We start from the raw sequence: 21710 nt of genomic DNA, 5'->3' as shown, positions 1-21710 counted from the left end.
ATTTCCTCCGGGTGCTCTGGTTTCCTCTCACAATCCAAAAGATGTGCATGTCAGGCGAATTGGCCATGCTAAATTGCCCATAGTGTTAGGCACAATAGTCAAGGGCAAATGTAGGGGAATGGGTCTGGGTGGGTTACTCTTTGGAGGGTTGGTGCGGACTTGTTGGGTCGAAGGGCCTGTTTCCATATTGTAGGTCATCTAATCTTACCTTTTACTTGAAGTATTCATGTGATATTTGTTTTTCTAAAGTGTTTAATTGCTTTCATGTTAAGATCCTTTGTTTGACATAAACTGTCAACTAATATTCTTCTGTTTTTCTTTAGCAGATTACAGATGGTTCCAAATATTCTTGCTCTCCCGATTCAACAAAGGATTCACACTGTAATGTTAGCTTATTTATTTTCTTGTATACCTTTGATTTCCTTCTGTTGTGTGAAGGCATGAAACTTTGGAACATCAACCCACAGATGCTGATGGATATGTGCATTTCCATCTTTCTTGGTTTTTGTTTTAGGTTTTCAGCATTTACTGGAATTTTTATTTGCTTTTTAGTGAATTATTATTCTTCCTGTTAGCTTTAGGCTAGATTGTAACAAGACATGTGGCAGCAGTTTTGGATCTTTGATTTGTGTGATTTTGATTAGTTCATTTGATAACATGGTGCCAACTGCAATTCCAGGTATCCCAGTGATTGGGTAATAGAGATGGCTGCAGGGGCTGTGCATATGGCAAATGTATGGCACCAACCATGGTTTAATTTAGAATACATGCAATAACATGCTGATTTATTTTTCTATGACAGAGTTTTCCTCCTAGTTCCTTTGACTCCAGTTTTGCTCAGACTCCTTGGATGCACATTCAGTCAAAAGTGGTCTTGATGTCAAGAGCTTAGATCAGAGTGGTGCTGGAAAAGCACAGCAGGTCAGGCAGCATCCGAGAAGCAGGAAAATCAACATTTTGGACAAAAGCCCTTCATCAGGATGTCAAGATGTCACCTCACCTCCAGGGTTCAGCTTTTATGGCAATTTTTAGCTCACAATGGACACCCCAAATTAATGAGGTAAAAATGAGATCATATGTGAATCTTTGAAATGTTTCTGATTCATTTAAGAAAACACTATATGAATGGAAGTCTCCTTTTATTGGGTATATTCATGGAATATTTAGGTTTAAAAAAGAATTCAGCATTATAATACATTCAATGAAACTTATGCCTTTGTAACTTGTAATGCAAAGAAAATGTGAAGAGCAGTTTAATGAAGTTTCCTCCACATTTCATGTGGAGAAACAAGCGTAAAGTATTGCCAACAACTTTTGTGTTTTAATCACACAGCTTTGGATATAAGGAAGTTACACACACTCCTAAATGAACCATGTCTCTTTGATATTTTATGGCTGTCTGTGAAACCTACTGTCAAAACAACTCTCCACCCACAGAAGTGGCTATGCCCCAACTCTTCAACAAAAATAGAAATTGCTGGAAAGTCTTTTTTTAGCATCTGCAATTCTTTTCCCCCCAACTGTATATCTTCCAATTGTACTTGTTTGAGGAATTTGCTGGCCAATTTTTGCTGTGACAAGAAGAAAATAAAATTCCAGGTGTTTTATTACTTATTTTTAAACATTCATCCACACTGAGGCCTGCTATGTACTTTCTGTTTCTTTGAAATCATGTCATCAATTGCACTAAAGATTAAATAGCTTCCCAATTGCATGTCTGTCCCAGTTGCAGAAATGATGGAAAAAACCAGCTAAAACTTAAGTCTCCTGCTCTCAAATTTACACTAGGTCTGGCTTTGATCAGTCATCTCTGCGGATTCCCACCCATTCTATGTTCAGATATTTTCCAACTGAGATTGGGTAGATTTCTGGGCATAGCTTGAAATTAGCAAAATATGTAGTAGGGGCATTTTTGAGATGAACTTTCAGATTGTTGTGAAGAGGAATCTCCAGATACAAAGATGCTCTGCAATAGATGCTTTCTGAAATCATCTCCATGAAAAATTGCATAAGTACCATATAAACCTTTTGGCAAAATGAAATGCTCCACCACTGTCACTGTTAAATTGTATGCTAGCCAAACTTTAACATTGCTTCAAATAAAATACAATGCAGACAGTTCTGATAGAATCATTTCTCTCTTTCCTCTTCTTGGACAGTAGACAGACTTCTGAAAATATTGCCTGCAGGTATTCTGGCTGCTGGCTGTTAGTGAGCATTCAAGAGAGACCTAGATCAGTCCTTAACTGTGGAACGTAGAGAAGGTAAACACCTTTCTTAATGATGGTCTCACCTGGTTCCATTCTTGCCCATCTAATTGTAGCCAGAGTATCACTTGCAATAACATCTCTTTGTATTCCTACACACATTTCTAGTGTACCCCCAAAAGCCAAGACTTGGTCCTCTCCTATTACTCATCTGTACACTGCCCCTCAATAACTTTATATGAAAGCAGAATTTGCAAGAGATGGTATCCCATGCATCTTCAGCCCCTGTCCTACCAAGTATTAGAGTCTGCAGGTGTTACTGTGCATCTTGTGGACACTACAAACCACTGCTACTGTGTGTGTGTGTTGGAAGAAGTGAATATTGAAAGTGATCAGTAAGGATGCTTTGTCTTAGATAGTGTTAAGCTTTTCGAGTATTGTTGGGGTTATACTCAATCAGCTAAGTGGAGAATATACCATCACATTCCTGATTTATGTGCTGTGAACAGTGCATAGACATTGGGGTGAGTTACTCTCTGCAGAATGTATTGCCATAGTAGTTATATGGCTGGGTCAATGGTAACCCCCTGCAATGACAACACCATTTAATGTTGATGGTTAGATTCTCTTTTGGAGATATTCATTGATTAGCACTTGTGTGTCTCAAATGCTGCTTGCCAGTTATCAATTGAAACCTGAATGTCTACCAATCTTGCTGTGTTTGCATGTAGAATGCTTTTGTATCTGAGGAAGAGATAAGAAAAAACCCTGAAGGTGATGGAATCCAAGGTAAATATGCAGGAGGCTGGAAGAACACAGCAAGCCAGGCAGCATCAAGAGGTGGAGAAGTCACCATTTCAGGTGTAACGTGAGACCTGAAACAGTGACTTCTCCAACTCCCGATCCTGCCTGGTTTGCTGTGTTCTTCCAGCCTCCTGCTTGTCTATTTTGTATCTGAGGAGTCATGAATAGTACTGGGCATTGGGCAATTATAGCAAACATCTATACTTCCATCCTTATGATGGATGGAAATTGATTGATGAAGCAGCTGAGGACGGCGATATCTCTCATCGGAGAAACAAAAAAACCTAGTTTTATTCAGGAGAAAGTAAATTGAAGAATTCATCTGTATGAGTATGGAGAGTTGTAGGCATGGACTTCCAGAGCTGGGGTTCTTAACAACCGGGGCCAGCAACCAATAAAAATAGGGCAATTACAACTGCGAAGGGCCGTGAGACCAGCAATAGTGAAGTGTATCTCCTTTTGGGACACCTGGATTGATTTTGATACGGGAGGGGGGGTTTGGCAGAAAAACGTTTTGAGGTATTTATTCTCTCCCAGGATATTTCATGGCTGGTTGACGTGTGGAAGGAGAGGTGAGTCGCAATCCTGGTGTTCCTGTTTTTCTGCTAAGCAGACCTGGCGGATAAAGTTGTTTTTAATGACAGCCAGCTTGCTTAATGCCATCCTGGTGACTGCACATATGAGTGGTTAGCTGCGGTAAGGTTATCTCGGTGACGGTCGACTCTCAGCCCCACAGTGACACACTTGCCTGAGGGAGAACAGCCAGCCATCTCTAACCAAATGTCAGCCCACAGCAGGCACAGCACCGTCAAGTTAAAGGCACTTCAGACTGGACTCCACATCCCACGATAAATGTCCGAGGTGGAGACGCCGCCAGTGTGTTAATATATTCCCTCCCCTCCCTCGAAATTCTTCTAGTGTTGCTTTTGCACGGAATCCTCTGAAAAGCCATTGGTTGGAGACTGAAGTAGCCGCCCAGCGCTTTAGTGATGATGCTGCAGATCTATTTGAGAAGTTGGCTGGGTTTCAAGGCAGCCTGAAGCACAGCTCTATATAAAAATATGCACTGTGCTAGCCAGTGCATGAATGAAACCTACAGGACTTTATAGGCGGCAGACATGGAGCTCAAAATTCAACTAACGCTGCCCTTTCTCCTTGTTCAGGTAAGTGAAGACGATTCCAACCACTTTGCAGTCCGTAATGCTCCTGCTTTATTTGCTTTTATGTATTAAAAAAAGAACTCCTGTCAGAGAAAAAGGTAGGAATTAAATCGCGAGACGGAATGCCCACGATTAAACAATGCAGTGTAACTAGACTGGATTCTGAAAGCCTGTTCAAGATAAAGCATCGTGTTTATTTTTTCTCTCCCGTTTGTCCAGACGAAAGGATTGAGTCTGTCCCGGGAGTTTAACCTTTTCACCTGGATGGCTCTTCCCCCCCTCCCCCAAAATTAGGCATCTTTTCTCCAGGGCGGGCGTGGAAGTTAAATTACACTTGAGATTTCAACTTCAGTGCGTCGGAGGGCTCAACTCCTCTCTCTCTCCATTAGAGAGAGAAAAAGAAGTTTGGTTCCATTTTAGCTGTAAAATTCCTGCTGGATGAAATCAGACTGCGCTGAGAGAAATGTAACGGATCCACTTGGACATGAGTCGCTGTCAGTCAACACGACTGGAATGTTTCAGGATTATATTTTTAAATAAGAGGGTTGGGAGTGAGGGTCACATCTCCCTTCCCCCCCCCCACTCAGGGGGTGAGGGCACCCAGTGGCGGAATATACTTAACGAGGAAGGGGTGATTGGGGGCTGGGGCTCCGTTAGAGAAGGGTTAACCAGTCTGTTGGAGGGGGGAGGAGGTTCTTTTTTTCTCTAGTGAGCTGAATCTTGGTACAAATGTATAGTCGCGTGTTTTGAAAATAAAGGATCCAGGAGGTTGCGCACGGACAGTCACGGCCTTGAATCTCTGTTTAACTGAATGCGTGACTTTCGCGAAATGAAGCGCACGACTCGGTTTCTCTGTCAGCGCCTACCACTCGTTATCGCCTCGCCTTTACACTTGACTCTTTTGTTTTTCAAGCGATAACCTCCTCCTTCCCCCCCCCCATACCACACCCACATTCCCCCTTTTTAAAATTTAATACCAATTCAAACACCGAACCCTACCCCAGAGCAGAAGACACTCAGACTGTCCCAGATCTTCAGGGATACCTTTCGACAAACCGCACCGCGTGATCAACAATTGCCTCTTCCAACAACTTTGACTCGCTTGGAGCTGCACTTCAACAGAATACCAACTGTTGGAATCTTCAGTCTGAAGATTCTCCCCCTTCTATCTTCCATTTCACCCAAAATTAGAGACACAAGAAATCCAACTGTCTCTCTCTCTCCCTTGTCCTCCCCTCTTTCCAGAGCAGTTCGGGCTACCTGGAATTCAGCTTGACTTTGCTGTGTGTGTGTGTCTGGGACGGTGTGACTCAACACCCCCCCCCCCGCCATACCGCCCGTTCATGAGGGTCCCCAGGCCAGGTCTAGCGCCCTTCCCCTTCTGCAAAGCTGCCTCCTGCAGTTTTACTAAGCTCCCGATTTTTTCCAACCCCTTTCCGATGAGGTGGAAAGCATGTTTGCTGAAAAGGTCGAGGAGCAGACCAACGTTTATTTATGGAACTAGGTGTGAACTTGGGCGACTACTTTTGATCATCTCGAATGGAAATCCATTTTCTCGATTCTCCAGTCCGCTTCCCTCCTTTCCACAGGGATACGACTTCACAAAGCCATAGTAACCAATGCAGTGCTCAGAGATGCTCCTGCAAATATTCCGAGCTGAACAATAATCTATTCGAGTGTAAAACTTGGTTAAAAGACAGGTCCATTTGCTATCAGAAGGTGGCGCAACAGATTATTTTGGGACTTTTTTTTTGTAAACCAGTACGTTCGTTCACACTCATCAGGTACTACAGGGAACCCGGCAATACTGTTACATTTTGAAATATTCACTCGGTTCGTAGCCAATACCCTTGATAAAGAGGGCCTGAAATAACAGCAATTAGCATTCTGTTACAATGCAAATTTAAAACTGTAACTGCATATTGCATCTCCCTCCTGTCAAGACGTTCTCTACAGAGTTGTATGCTGTCTGAACCAATGTCGTGGTTTAATTTAGAAAGTTTCCAGCATTTTGACTTTTGAAATGACCATGTGAAAACAAATCAAGTTGTAGAATTGTAGAGATATACAGCACTGAAACAGATGCTTCAGTCCAATTCATCCAGACTGAGCAGATATCCGAAAGTAATCTAGTCCCATTTGCCAGCACTTTGCCCATATCCCTCTAAACTCTTCCTAGTCATATACCCATCCAGATGTCTGTTAAAAGTTGTAGTTGTACCAGCCTCCACTACTTCCTCTAGCAGCTCATTCCATGCACGCACCACCTTCTGTGTGAAAAAGTTACCCCTTAGGTCCCTTTTAAAATCTTTCCACTCTCGCCCTAAACCTATGCCCTCTAGTCCTGGTCTCCCCAGCCCAGGGAAAAGACCTTGTTTATTTACAATACCAGTGCCCCTCATGATGGTCACCTCTCAGCCTCGAACACTCCAAGGAAAACTGCCTCAGCCTATTCAGCCTCTCCCTATAGCTCAATCCCTCCAAACCTGGCAACATCCTTGTAAATCTTTTCTGAACCCTTTCAAGTTTCACGACATCCTTCTGATAGAGGGAGGCCTGAACTGAATGGTTTGGCCACTTTTGGAATACTGCAATGTCCTGTGCAGCCGCAACATGACCTCCCAACTCCTATACTCAGTGCATTGACCAATAAAGGCAAGTGTACCAAACGCCGCCTTCACAATCCTGTCCACCTGTGACTCCACTTTCAATGAGCTATGAACCTTCACTCCAAGTTCTTCTTTGTTCAGCAAAACTCCCCAGGACCTTACCATTAAGTGTATAAGTTCTGCCCAGATTTGCCTTTCCAAAATGCAGCATCTCACATTTGTCTAAATTAAACTCCATCTGCCACTCCTGATGACACAGGTAATTTCTCAGAATGCAAAGTATAAAAAGAGGCCACACACAACCTATGCTCTGTCAGTGTTTCTGATCCACTCTTTGGACTACTCAATCAGCCAATTTTGCTATTTTAGCATGTGATTGTCTAGCTTCATCTTAAATTTATTCTGCTATCTTTCTCCACCACTTCATGTGTAGCAAGTTGTATGCTGCAACTACTCTTTCTGGTGTAAGTTGTTTCTCCCCCTGAATTCAACACAAGAAAAATAAGTAGAATAAAGTTTAATGATTGGGGGAGGGAGAACAAAGCCAAATGCCCTTGCTGGCCACTTACCCACCTACCCACTACTCCCATAGCCCTTCAATTCTTTTCCCGCTTGCACATGAACTGCTTTCACAGTCTGATAGCAGGACACACTTCCAATGGCTAGACCTGAAGTTTCCATTTTCTCCCCAACTGTCAGACTTTAAGCTTGATTTTTATGTTGATTTAATACTTGCATACAACTGTGGTATTACCACATTATGGGAAATACCAGACAAATTCATTTATGCTTGGAAGTATTTCAGATATAGAACTTAGAGGCTGTAAACATATCCAAAAAGCAGTGTTGACAAGTTAATAAATCATATGAAAGAGCACTGGAGAGAGGTTTCCACCCTTGACAAAGAATCTGAGATCCCAGGCTTTGGCTTACCTACAAAAAGCAGAAAAGAGTAGTGAACGGACTTGAGTTGTATTTTTGGAGTACGATAATTCCATTGGTCCAGCCATTCAAGTGTTGTAATTGTGTCCATTCCTACATTGTTAGGATGAATGAGTAAGACAAAGGTCTTGGGCTAATTAGTTTTTATTTTTCTTTCATACTTTATAGAAAAAACTATTGTATTTATCAAACTTCCTTTTATGACGAGACAACAGAACTGCTGGTCGAGACCTCAAACAATAATAATGTGGGTTTACTAATATTTGCGAAATCTTGAGTGCTGACCCAGAAGAAATGACCTAGCATGACAGTTAATAAATATAATGCATGACCAAATTAAATGACATCTGAGCTATTGTAGTAAATCTTAGCCTGTTTTATACTGTGATAGTGAGGTGCTAGAAGTGGAACAGACTGCTGAATTGGATTTTTGGATTTTTAGTGTGGAATGAAATGAAAATAAAAAAATCTTGAGCAATGTTCTTGACAAATTTCTTAATGTCAACTTGTTTTTGAATAAAGTATCACTTTTTTATTCCAAAGTTATTTTGCTGAATATTAATGGAAAATGTCAATATCCGTTCAGTAACTGAAGCCAACAGAGCATAAAGAAAGCTGACTGAATTTTTAAGAGAAGAAAAAGTTCAGTTGTTTTGGGCAGTAAAATATTGATCACATTTTCCTGTTTAAACTATTTTGGATGCTTGTGTTTACCAAATGAGGCAATGGTGCAACCATGATTTGAAATAAATGCCAGAGGGGGACCAACATGTCAATGGGTATTGGTGAAGAAGGAGGGAATATTGACCAATGGCAAAATTGGGTGGTTATGATATCTTTCAACTCTGAAATCGATAGTCAATTCCAAAATAAGACCCTGTTTACATTGTCAAACAAATGCACAATCTTAGAAGCTGGAACAAAGTCTTTAAACTAAATTTTAATCACGTACAGATAAGGGCCCTCTCATTCCTTTAGAATCCATGTCAGAAGAGTACATTTTTATACTTTCATTTCCAACTTTATTCAGAATCACCATGATTTAAATTTTACACTCTGTGCCAACTACTGAATTAAAGGGAGACATGTGCTGTAGGTCTGCACTTAAGAATGAACTTGTCTGTTCCAGACATCTTGACTTGGGAGCCTTCCATTGAGTGAAAGGATGGAGCATTATTCCAATTGGTCTTAAAGTCCTCACTTGAAAGGAAACAACACCATTTTGTTTTCAGCTAGCCACGACTAAGGCACCATTAATAAAAAAAAAGTTATGACATGCAAATTTTTTGGAGTTTTCAAATTGTTTCAGAAATTTTCTTCTGCAGTTAAGTAATTACATTGTGAAGAATATACTTATGATACACAATTTGAGGATATAGCATTGATGTTTCAATCATGATTCACCTCTTTTAGTAATCATGATTAGCTCATTGAAATAGATTAGATTGGGATTGTTTCTTTAACTATGCTTCTAGACAGAACTGTCACAAGATTATTGCTGAAATTGGAAAAGCAAGATAATTTATAACCAAAATCTCCACATATTGTCTTTACCACAATGAAATGGCCCAAGATGCTTTCAAAAGAACATCATGAAGCTAAATGTGACACAGCCATCAGGAGACATATCAGATGAATAAAAGCTTGGTAAAATATGTGTATTAGAATGACTTAAAGGGGATGTAGTGAGATGTTTTCAGAAGAAGTGGCCTTTATAATAAGAGCACAAATGGCAAGATATTGGAAGGTTTTAGGGTTGTAGGAGATGGGGAGGGCAGAAACCACAGGGATTTGGAAATGAAGAGTGTATTGAGGATAAAACGCTTATTTACCAAGAGCAAATAAAGGTAATTGTGCACAAGTGATCAGGTAATGTGAAGTGCTTCAAGTTAAACACATGGGCAATAGGATTATGAATGAACCAAAGTTTAAAATGGGGAAGTAACCAAGAGTGCACTGAAATATTCAAGTTTAGAGGTAACGAAGGCATGAATAAAGGTTTCAGCAACAGGTGATTGGAGAGCAGGATGAAGGTAGACAAGGAAAGTTTAATGATGACATGAATATCAAGTTGGAAACTCATCTGTGGATGATGTGACCAGGTTGTGAATGGAACAGCTAAATATATTTCTTAATGAGAGGGTGTCATTAGTTAGGACACTTTGTTTTGGTCCTCACTCCAAATAATGGCTTCAATCTTCCTCAGTTATATTTCTGCTCATGCCAGGATTGCATGCCTAATCACTTGTCCCTGCCACATGAACGGGAGTCTCCAATTGTCTTTGGAAAGTCTCTGCTACCTTTTTAAAAAAAGTCCTTGAACTAAATTCCAGCCACAAGGTCCACTCTGGTGACTTACGAATCCTTCAAGTCCAATTAATTTGAACAGAAAATGGCGTCTCCTTAGCCTCCTACTTGATCACCAACAAGTCTTTTTGCGCAGCAGCTGTGTTCTGTCTCTATTGGTTTTGTGTGAGAATTTGGCAAGTTATGAAAACTGGCACTTGATTTTCTGTAAGTTTTGGACTGGTACACTTTCTTTTATACTGATTTCCATTCAGGCTTGTCCAAGCTATTCTGTTGCACCTAAAATTAAAGGAAACAGTATAAAACACACAATGCCTTAAAGTGTTGCATTTGCAACAATGTCTATGAATAGTTTGTTGACAAGATTTAATTTCTACTTTGGGGTTTACTGTATTAGAAACCATGATATCTTTCCCTGGGGGGTTTATATAATTAACTTAGTTTAGCAACTGAACATTCTAAATTATTTGGAAGCATCACTGAGAAATGAAAAATATAAATTTTAGGAACTACACCCTCTTCATAAATTTTAGCTCAGATTTCACAGGTTTTCTATGATTTTTTTTCTGTGACTTAGATAAATTGTGTCAATTTATTAAACAGAGAAATGTGTGTACAATGCCAGCAAATGAAAATACATTTTCATTGTTCAGCATTTGCATCAAGTAATGATGTAACATGCAACTTAAGACCTCTGTTCTATCAACAGAGAGTCTTGATCTCAATCTCTCAATTAACAGTCATGTCAGGCAATGACCACCTCGAACAAGAGAGACAAAACTTTGACATTCACTAGCGTTGCTATGGTTGAACTCACCCACTTCGAACATCCTAGCATTTACTGTTGACCAGATAATGAATTGGACTAGCCAAGTAAATACCATGGCACCAACAGAGGGTCAGATTGGGCATTCTGCAATGAGTCACTTGTCTCCCAACTGCTCCCCGAAATCTGAGTATGATTGACTACTCTGCACCTGTCAGGATAAATGCAATTCCGAAAACACTTGAGAAACCTGACACCATTCAGAACAAGGCAACAAGCCTGTTTATTTGGCAACAAATCCACAAACATCCACAGTGGCACTGGATGCATTTCACAAATTCATCAAGGCTCTTTTTAGACCCACAACTTTCCAAACCTATGACCATTACTGTCTACAAAGACACCAGTTACATAGAAACGCTATCACATACATGTTTCCTGCCAGGCCACACACCATTCTTGGAAATGTATTGCAGTTCCTTCACTGTTGGGTCAAAAATCCAGGAGCTCTCTCCCTAACAGCACTGTGGTTTATATTCACCAAACTGCTGCAAGGGTTCGAGGAAGCAACACACCACCAGCTTGTTGAGGGCAATTAGAGATCAGCAATAAATCATGATCGAGCTAGTGAAGCCCACATCCTCTGAAGTTTAAAATATTTTGCTATTATTACACAAAGTATTGTCAGCAACACTTGGTCTTGTCTCTTGGAGTACAAAGTTGTTCTCAGGCTGTAAGTGTTTCTCTTGCTACTATGACTCATTGCTCATCTGTAATGCCCATTGAGGAAGTGATGGATCTTGTGAGTTGCTGGTGGTAACCCTATAACCATTGGAATTTGTTTTCTAGAATCAGAGCATTTCATATTTCTCCAGACAAACATTTCATGCCAAATTTTAATCTTCCTCAAGCTGTCAGTCCAAATCCTAAAATTTTGTGGACAACGTGAACTTGCCTTATCCATCAATTTCTGTTATCTCTTTAATCATATTGCATTGAATATATACAGTAGGAAATAGTTTAATATGTTTCAATTTTTTTCCAGAAAATAGTCTTTAAAGTGCAAATATGCAACCTTCCATGCTATTAATTTATCTGAATAAGTATCAGATTTTGTTAAGCAACATTTCATTTTGCTTGTACTGAGAGCTTTTATTATAGGCATTATCCTTTCAAATAGATGGCCTATTTCATTTAAATATTAAGTAGCTCATTAGACTGTTGATGAGGTTCATTACAGCCATTAAAAGTAATTTTTAATACTTTTAACTCACTTGAAACAAGCAATTTTTAAATTTACCAGTCCCCTGAGTTTAATTCTGTGAGCGATAGGGATGCAGTTGCTAGAGTTGCTGAATAATAATCCATTATATATCTAGGTGACTAATGACTAGCCACATGAGATTTTTTTAACACTGGTATGATGTAAGATTTAATGTGCTGTGTAACAAATAATTTGTCTCTTTTGATGACTTACCTTTTTTTGTTGTTCTTCAATCTCTGCAATGTCACTAATCTACAGGCAGACTTTCTGCCATCTGAAAAGCAAACAGATGAGATCAGGTTTCAACATGAGTTCAGTTACCAAAGGCTTTCAGTAGAGTTACTCAACTGGAGGGTGAGTTGAAGTACCAAGTGTACCCTGAGGTAGGAGCACCACCTATTGGACTAGTTGAGAATTAATAACATGCAGCCCTACTTATGATGGGTTGAATTTGAATGTCAACCATTAAGGGCACTAACTTTGACAGTTACAAAGGAGCACACAAATTATATTCACTGTAATAGTCATTTCTGTAATTCTTAAGCAAGGGATATGTTGTCAGTATTTTTCCATCAGTGTAAGATATTGGACATACAGGAAATCCAAATTTTTGGAGATAGAATAGCTTTGTATGGTGTACTTTGCCTATGGCTGAAGAGGCTGATGTGTAAAAGGTAGGTTTTGCCACAAGTACTGCATATGATGTGTTCTTGTTTTGACTCAGTTAGCACCTAAAAGAGCTAACTGGCATCGTGAGGTATGCAGTGCCATTCAAGATATCAAGGATCGTTCCTGAGGATCTAACCATTGTCTGAACCAGTTCTGATTCTGTGTGAGTGTGTTAGCTATGCTTTGATTTAGTAGTAATAATGCAAACTTTAAGCTGAACCTGATATCTCACAGCAGAATATTAAATCATGTATAATGCAACTAGCTATTATTAGGTTTCACTGTCATCAAGAATGAGTCAATCATCCACCGGAACACCTCTATGAGGGCATACTTCATAAGTAGCTTGCAGTTGGTAGCTTGCAGCACAGAAACAGACCCTTCGGTCCAACTTGTCCATGCCGACCAGATATCCCAACTCAATCTATTCCCACCTGCCAGCGTCTGGCCCATATCGCTCCAAACCCTTCCTTTATACCAGCAAGAATAATAAGTGGCAGTGAATCTACAGAAAACATCACAAATGATTCAACTGGATAACTATGGTAATGAGTGCTAGTGGTGGTCATCTGGAGATGGAGATAATTCATATTGGTATGGCTAATCTACGATCATTGCAGGTTGTAGTTCTGGTGTTGGCATTTGTCGTTGCCAAGGCCACCATCACTATGATCATGTTGGGCACATGCTCGCCCAGAAGTGACATTGGCAGTTTGCTCTGATAATCACGCTGAAGATCAGTAAGTAATGACAATGTCGAAGGCCTCCATGTCGTATTTTCAAATATGCTTTGGGCATTTTACAGTTTGTCTTCTGCTCCAGTGACCTTATTGTTCAGAAAATTACTTGGCTGATGGCTGCATACCTGACTTGGTCAAGTTCACTTTTGTACGATGAGTGGCAATATACTAGAACATTTGAATCTCAAAAGACTACCACCTTAAAGATTTTGTCCTTCAATTAAATGCTCAGAATTTCCACCATTTCCAATTGAGAATTTTTCTTGCAGCATATTCAATACAAAGTGTTACTTGCTGCTCCAATTTTTAATATTTGTAAATGTGCATAATGTGCTAAGGCATTTTAATTCCAGTCATCAATCGTAAACCAAGCAAGTAAGTTACTTCAATGTTTAAGATTTGGATCTGCTTAGCCAACTGTTTTCACCTTTACTATTAAATTCAAAAGATAGCAACAAATTGAGTTATATATGGCAAATATAAAAATTTGCACCATTTCAAATGACATCCTACTATTGCAAATGACTAGAAATATAATGTACAAAAATCAGAACTGCTGTTCAAAATAAAATTGTGGAGCTTTTCCCCTCAATATTTTCTACATACGTAATATCACTGGAAAGAGTTCAGGAGAAATCTTACAGGATATTGCTGAGACTCAATGGTCTGAGGTTGGAGAGATTGGCAAACTTAGGACTTTTTTCTTTAGAGAAAGAAGACCGAGGGGGGGATCCTATATAAGTCTGTAAGATCAGGAGTGGCATGGATATGGTGAGTGCTGTTAGTCTTTTTCCCAGGGTTAGGGAATTGAGGACGAGAGGGCATCAGTTTAAGGTGAGAGAGGAAAGAATAAAAGAGAACCTGAGAGGCAACCTTTTTTACACAGAGGGTGGTATCATAGGGAATGATCAGCCAGTGGAAGTGGTTGAGGCACGTACATTAACAACATTCAAAAGGCATTTGGACAATTGCAGGGATAGGAAAGGTTTAGCAAGTTATGGGCCAAATGCAGGGAAATGAGGTTAGCATGAATGGACATTTTGGTTAGTGTGGATCAGTTTGGGCCAAAGGGCCTGTCTCCGTGCTTTAGAACTCTGACTGCCATTTGGAATTTTAAAACCCAAACCTTTTTTCATTTCCGATTTCAATATTACTGGTGCACTAAATTTCTTTGATTTTTTTTATAGCTGTGGTCGTGAGGGGGTACAATGCAACTTGAAGCAACAAAAGATGACCAGTAAAATGTAATTCTGCATTGATCCAGATTTTAATGGATTCGAGTTTTGGTATCAAGCAAACTTTATGTCTATTATTATTGATTTAATACGATAGGGTTTTTTCAATTGTTGCTTGTAATACTAGAATTAATATTAGTTTTGATCAGAATTTCACCCCCCCACTCCACCCCCAATTTCCATTCAAGACAAGCAAGCTTTTTGCATCCTCATTTTACTCTTCAAGTCAGAAGGAACAGATAGTCCAGTCAATGCCATTCTGTGCATTTTAGAAATTGTCCCCTTCACGAGCCAATTTTCTTCCAACTTAACAATCATTTTCCATGATGTCCAAATTCTATTTGCAAACTGTACTTTCAGTTTTCAAGTTATTTATATGTTCTTGGTGTTTCATGGCACTTTCCAAAAGGTGAGCAAGGTGCCTCGGCTCGGAGTGTCTATTTGTTCCAGTTACAGCATACTGCGGGAAAGGGAAGGCTGGTTTACTCAGCATTTCTACTGTACAAAACATGTCCGGGATTCCTTTTCTTCTGTGACTACTTAAGTTAAAATGTGGTTTTATTCTTGAATGCAGGCATTATCCATTTTAATAAGGACAAATTACCTTAGAAAAACCCTTCAAATTAACAACATTAATGTAGCATAACTCATTTGCCAATTGGTTTCCTTCTCCACAATATCATATTTCTCAGACAATTAGTACAGTATTGCATTTCCCTGTCTAGTCTCATTGTGCTGGCTGGTCTTGCTTTTACTTTTGCTGTTTTCTCAAACTCCTTTGCAGATGATGACAACCCCTGGCTAGCCTTGATATTGTTGAGACCAAGTTAGCTAGGTGACAAAACTCTATGCATTGGCCTTCCCCACATGAAGCTCTTTCTTCCAAGATTCAAGAACATGTATTGACTACATCCCCAAAAAACAATTCCATTGACATTTTAACACAAAATCAAGGATGACATTACAGTGCACACAATGCTGTATTGTCAGAGCTATCTTAACTCACGGTTGGTTTTGACTTTGCCAGAACTTATATTCTGGAGCATTTTTTTCCAAGACAAGTAGGAAGTTCTCTGTCCTGACCCAAGTTCCTGCCTTGACCAATAGCACTGAACCATTTTAAAACTCATGCTCTTTGTGGGATCATTCTGTGCATAAAATGGCTGCAGTGCTTTGTCCATAACAGGGACTGTATTATGCAATCCATCCCATGCGAAGTGCCTTGTGGATTTTTTGCGATTGGAGCTTTAGGAATATAAATATATTGTTTGTTTCTCTGCTACTACTTCTGGTAACTGAGTGAGTAGATTGTGATTCTGGTAGGTTTCTGCACACTGTACTGAGGTAGGGCCTCTGATCTGGATTGTTGCTGCTGTCTTAGAGTCAAGCACAAGACTGCTGATGTACTGTGACATCAGATATACCACTATCACTTCACAAATCACAATTTTGTCATAATTTTATAAAACTAATTTCCTAAGACCCTTTTAACCTGCTTATGCAGCTTTCTCTGGTTGTCTTATCACGGTGGATTGAGGATGCTGGTCTTCAATCAAACTGATTGGATTGTCACTGAGTCTGAGATGGTTGGTATTGTCTTCCTGTCATCATCCCAGAGCTGGTGATAGTCCAACTCACTACTTGTGGCTTTTAACAACGTTTTTTTTTGTTTCTCCTGACCATCCCAAACAGAGTTTGTCTAAGGAGTTGTTGGGTTTTTGGGAGGGGTTCTCCCTACAAGGCCCAGGGATATTTCATACCAAACACATCTTATTAACACCCTACCCAGTCTCTATGACAGCACTCAGTTCTGATTTCTATCCTCCATCTTACTATGCACTGCTCTACTAATAACTTGCCAATCACTGGATATCTGGCAAAAGACCAGCAACCTTTTCATCTACACCACCTTTAAAAGCCTACTGTACACCCTGACAAGTTGGTCTGCAGCTGCCTTGCATGTTTCCTGACAGTTGCCTTGAATATGGCACACAGGGAAATTTGGTGGTCTGCTTTTGCAGGTGCTGTCCTGAGAGTCCTGCTGGATGGGGTGGTGCAAAGGAGGGACTTTCCAATCTTCTTGAACCAAGATTGGAGCCTTTGATACCAGAACGTACTAGCCTGGTCTGAAGTTTCAATCGAGGCCAGTTCAGTCTGTCATCTGGAGAAATGCCCAGCTCTATAGGAAGAAGATTAATGTCATTCTCCACTCAACCAACATAAGTACCTCCTTCTGTCCCACTCTGTCACACTATCCATACTTCTGTACTCAACTCCCACTATTGACTGCAACATCTTACCCACCCCAACATCTGACACCACTAAGCCTGGATGCCCTCTATGCTGCCTACTTACCTGCGTGAGACCCCTTTCACTTGCATCAAAAGTAACAGCTGTGCTGTCTTCTATTTTTTTTCCCATCTGCCTCACTTCTCTCTGAGGTGCTCATTTTACTTCTGGATCCTAGCTTTACCTAAATGGTGACCAGTGTCTGAAGAAACCTATGAGAGTCAGAAGTCCTTTTTTCACTTTGTTATATATGCTTTTACTTTGAAACAGACTCTGATGATAGCAGCAATAGTGAGTACAACTCTCTCTCTGGGACAATCACATCTGACGCTAATCTTGCATAATCTGTATCTGTCATCTAATTTAATTACCCGATAAAATACATTCTGGGTATGTGACTTCAGGGAAATTGGAATGGGCAATAAATGGTCTTGACAGTGACACACCCTCATCCCATGGATGGTACTGTTTTTTAAAAAAAGATTTAAGGTGTTGTGAAACTTGAAATGGTTCAGAAAAGATTTACTAGGACATTGCCAGGGTTGGAGGATTTGAGCTGTAGGGAGAGGCTGATTAGGCTGGGGCTGTTTTCCCTGGAACGTTGGAGGCTGAGGGGTGGCCTTATAGAGATTTATGGTCATGGATAGGGTGAATAGACAAGGTCTTTTCTATGGGATGGGGGAGTCCAGAACTAGAGGGCATAGATTTAGGGTGAGAGGGGAAAGACATAAAAGAGACCTAAGGGGCAACCTTTTCACACAGGTATGGAATGAGCTGCCAGAGGAAGTGGTGGAGGTTAGTACGATTGCAATATTTAAAAGTTATCTTGATGGGTATATGAATAGGAAGGGTTTGGAGCAATATGGGCTAAGTACTGGCAGGTAGGACTAGTCTGAGTTGGGATATCTGGTCAGCATGGACAAGTTGGACTGAAGGGTCTGTTTCTGTGCTGTACATCTCAATGACTCTGTATACTGAGATACAGTGAAAGTGTGGATTTGCGTACTTACAAGACAAATCATGCCTGTGTAAGTACAACAGGGTAACAGAATAGAGACTAGGAGATAATGAGGGCTGGAGATGCTGAAGATCTGAGTCAAAACGTCTGGCATTGGAAAAGCACAGCAGATCAGGCAAGCATCCGAGGAGCAGGAAAGTCGATGTTTTTGAGCATAAGCTCTTCATCAGGAATTCGAGCGCCACACTTTTCGACTCTGATAGAACAGAAAGCAGAATATAATGTTACAGTTAGAGAAGATACACAGAGCAACTCCAATATAAGAGGTTCATTCACAAGTCTGATATCAGTAGGGTAGAAGCTGTTCTTAAATCTGTTTTCAAAGGTTTTTGCCTGATGGAAGAGAGTATAACAGGAGTGGGAGGGGTGTTTGATTATTTTGGTAAAAACAAGGACTGCAGATGCTGGAAACCAGAGTCTAGATTAGAGTGGTGCTGAAAAAGCACAGCAGTTCAGGCAGTATCTGCTAAATTGCCCGTTGTGTTAGGTTAAGGGATAAATGTAGTGAATGGGTGTGGGTGGGTTGCGCTTTGGCAGGTCGGTGTGGACTTGTTGGGCCGAAGGGCCTGTTTCCACACTAAAAGTAATCTAATCTAATCTAATCAGGCAAGATAGAAAACTGTATCTCCTTTGCAATAACCCTCAATACAGGAACACCCCCAAGGATGCGTTCTCTGCTCCCTACTGTAATCCCTGTACACTCATGACTGTGTAGCTAAATTCTGAATGAATGCCATTTGTAAATTTGATGATGACGCCACCATGGTAGGACTGATAATGAACAATAATAATTCAGAATACAGAAAGAAGGGCTTGATGTCCTGGTGCAATGATACCAACCCCTATCTCAATGTCAGCCAAAACAAAGAACTAATCCTTGACTTCAGGAAGAAAGGTGGAGGATACACCCCGTCTACATGAATGGAGTGGAAGTTGAGACCATCAAGTTCCTTGAAGTGATGATAACCGACAACCTATTCTGGACTTCCAACATGGATGGAAGGCACACCAATGCTGCCTCTTCCTTGGGCAGCTCAGGAAATTTGGCATGTCCGTAATGTCCCTCACTGACTTTGACAGATTCATCACAGAAAGCATGCCATATGGGTGCATCGCAGTTTGGTCCAGCAACTACTCTTCTCAGAACTGGAGAAAACTACAGAAGGCTGTGTGCACAGCCAAGACCATCTTGGAAGCCAATGTTCCATCCATGGACTCCATTTACACCTCTCATTGCTACACAAAGACTGCCAACACCATCAAAGACCCATCCCATGCTGTTATTGCTCTCCTACAACCTCTTCAGTCAGGCAAAAGATACGGACACAGTCACCAACGGGTTCAAGAACAGCTTCTTTTCTGCTGTTATTAAACTGCTGATTGGACCTCTCTAACTTCAAATAATGTTGATCTCGTGCACGTGCTGTGTAGCTGTAAACCTGTATGCCTTGCTCTGTTGAAGCACCCTATGATCTGTACGTCCTTGTTTGTCATGTACTGCCCACAAAACAAAGCTTTTCACATGTACAACAAATCAAATCAATCTAAGGAAGGCTTTTTTTTGTGATGGACTGAGCTGCACTCTCAACTGTGTCATTTCATTTGGTCTTGGAGATCAGTCACTACACCAAACTGTTGTGCTTCCAGATAGAGTGCTTCCTATGGTGCATCTATAAAAATTGCTAAGTGTCATTATGGGCATGCTGAATTTTCTTACCTTATTTTTGAGGAAGTAAATCTAAATCTGTATATAACATAGTTTGCTTTGGTTGTATTGTTTAGCAAGTTGAGAATATAAATATTACTTGTTATTCTCATTTCAAAAATTAGCTGCCTATTTTAATATATCTAGTATCTTCAAAGAGGTTGATAGTTGCACTTTGTACTTCATTTGAGTAGCTAATTCAAGTTTGCTTTCTACACAACTCACACAGAGGGTGGTAGCCTATGGAATGAGCTGCCAGAGGATATGGTGGCGGCTGGTACAATTGCAACATTTAAGATAGGAATAGGAATATGAATAGGAAGGGTTTGGAGGGATATGGGCTGGGTGCTGGCAAATGGGACTAGATTGGGTTGGGACATCTGGTCGGCATGGACAGGTTGGACCGACTGGTCTGCTTCCATGCTGTACATCTCTATGACTTTGACTCTGACTCTATAACTGTGCCTTTGATTTAAATATCTGAAATGGGAATATATTAGATTGAAACTTTGTAATAAGAATTATTACAATGAACACATTTGTATTTGACATGGTCTCTCATTATTTATGACTTAGCAGATTCAAGTAAACTTAAATTTTACTGAAAAGTTGATGAAGCCATTAAACCTTGACACTTTTAATCAAGGCTTTCAAATTGGTGAACTATTGAGCTACATCTGGCTTGTCCCCTCTTCTCAAAATCTCATTCACAAATGTCGGTGATGCTTAATTGAAATCTACCACTTACTGGTTGAAAAACAACACCTGTGACTGTAGGTATGGTAAATAAGTGATCAGGTCTAATCTTAATAGTACATTGACTGTTAGAATTTCTCCCGAAATGGAAAATGCCTCATTATGCAATGTTTCAAATTTTTCCTGATTTTGAACTGTAATGAAAAATGTAGTGTTTTTCAAAGCTTGCATGCTTAACAATCCATGAAAATCAGTGAAAATGTAAGGAAAAATAGGTAAGTATTTAGGCTAAAGCATTTGTTGCTTTTGCTGCGCAAATAATATCTGACTGGAAAAGAGCACTTTTTTTAAATATGCAAAAGCGAGTAGTGCAGATGTTGGAATATTGAAACAAAGAGGAAATATTGGAAATTCTCAGTGGTTCAGACAGCAAATGTGGAATGACTGTTATGTCAGTTTGGTGACTTTTTTTTATCAGAACTGGCTGAAGTTAGAGAACGAATACTGCAGGGAAAGGGGAAGGAAGGGTGCTGGTTGTGGTTGGAGAGGAATACAAGACAGTGTCTGTGTTCGTGTGGAAGGCATGAACCATTAAATGATATGATGGTGCAGGACAAATTGAAGATTGTAACAGTACAAATAAACAAATGGATAATCTTATTTCTGACTCTGGTTCTTGAAAACCCGTAACTTCTTGTTTCTTGAACTTGTTGTCTCATTTATATTAAACCACTCATAACTTATTTTCTCCTGTCTCTTGCTCTGTCATTCTCTGAAAGAAGCCAGAAAGAGCTTGTTTCTATCTGTCTCCCCATGTCAGGGGAATGTATGTAGCAGTCCCTTTTTCCCTTTCTCTCTTTCCCATCAGTGTTTCCAAAGAGTTCTGCTATGTATCATGGCCAGTGTCAGCATACCTTTTTCTTTCAAGAGACAAAATATACCAGTTAAGAAATGGTTGTGATAGCATATCTGTAGCATATGATCTGAAAGTATAAAGGCCTTCAATGCCATATTATTTGAGATTACATGAAGCACAGCATGTTATCGAAACCATGCTGCACGTTTTAGCTGAATAGCTTAAAACTCGACCAAAAACTTGTGTATCTGTTAATTTAATTGCTGTTTATAATTGTTTTGTCAGAATCTTCAAGACAATTTATCCATGCCTAGTATATTTTGTTACTGGGGTTGAAATATCTATAACTGGATAACATAAATTATTTTTCTGGTGGCAAATTCCACATCATAAGGAATGAACTATTCACCTCAGAAACTGGACTTAAAACTATGAACTTGATT

The 21710-nt window shown here is 40.0% G+C and overlaps 1 protein-coding gene across 1 annotated transcript in view; it reads left to right on the top strand.

Moving 5' to 3' along the window:
• The first annotated feature begins 3770 nt into the window (after positions 1–3770).
• Positions 3771–21710, top strand: part of cdh13 (cadherin 13, H-cadherin (heart)) — a 1093338-nt gene continuing 1075398 nt past the window's right edge. Inside the window, exon 1 of the mRNA XM_072595947.1 lies at positions 3771–4174. Coding sequence (XP_072452048.1) covers positions 4130–4174 — 45 coding nt within the window. The 5' untranslated portion in view covers positions 3771–4129. The remainder of the gene's footprint in view (positions 4175–21710) is intronic.

Source organism: Chiloscyllium punctatum, chromosome 26, assembly GCF_047496795.1.
Source record: "Chiloscyllium punctatum isolate Juve2018m chromosome 26, sChiPun1.3, whole genome shotgun sequence".
NCBI classification, from domain to species: Eukaryota; Metazoa; Chordata; class Chondrichthyes; order Orectolobiformes; family Hemiscylliidae; genus Chiloscyllium; species Chiloscyllium punctatum.
This window is presented reverse-complemented; position numbering and strand designations above follow the sequence as displayed.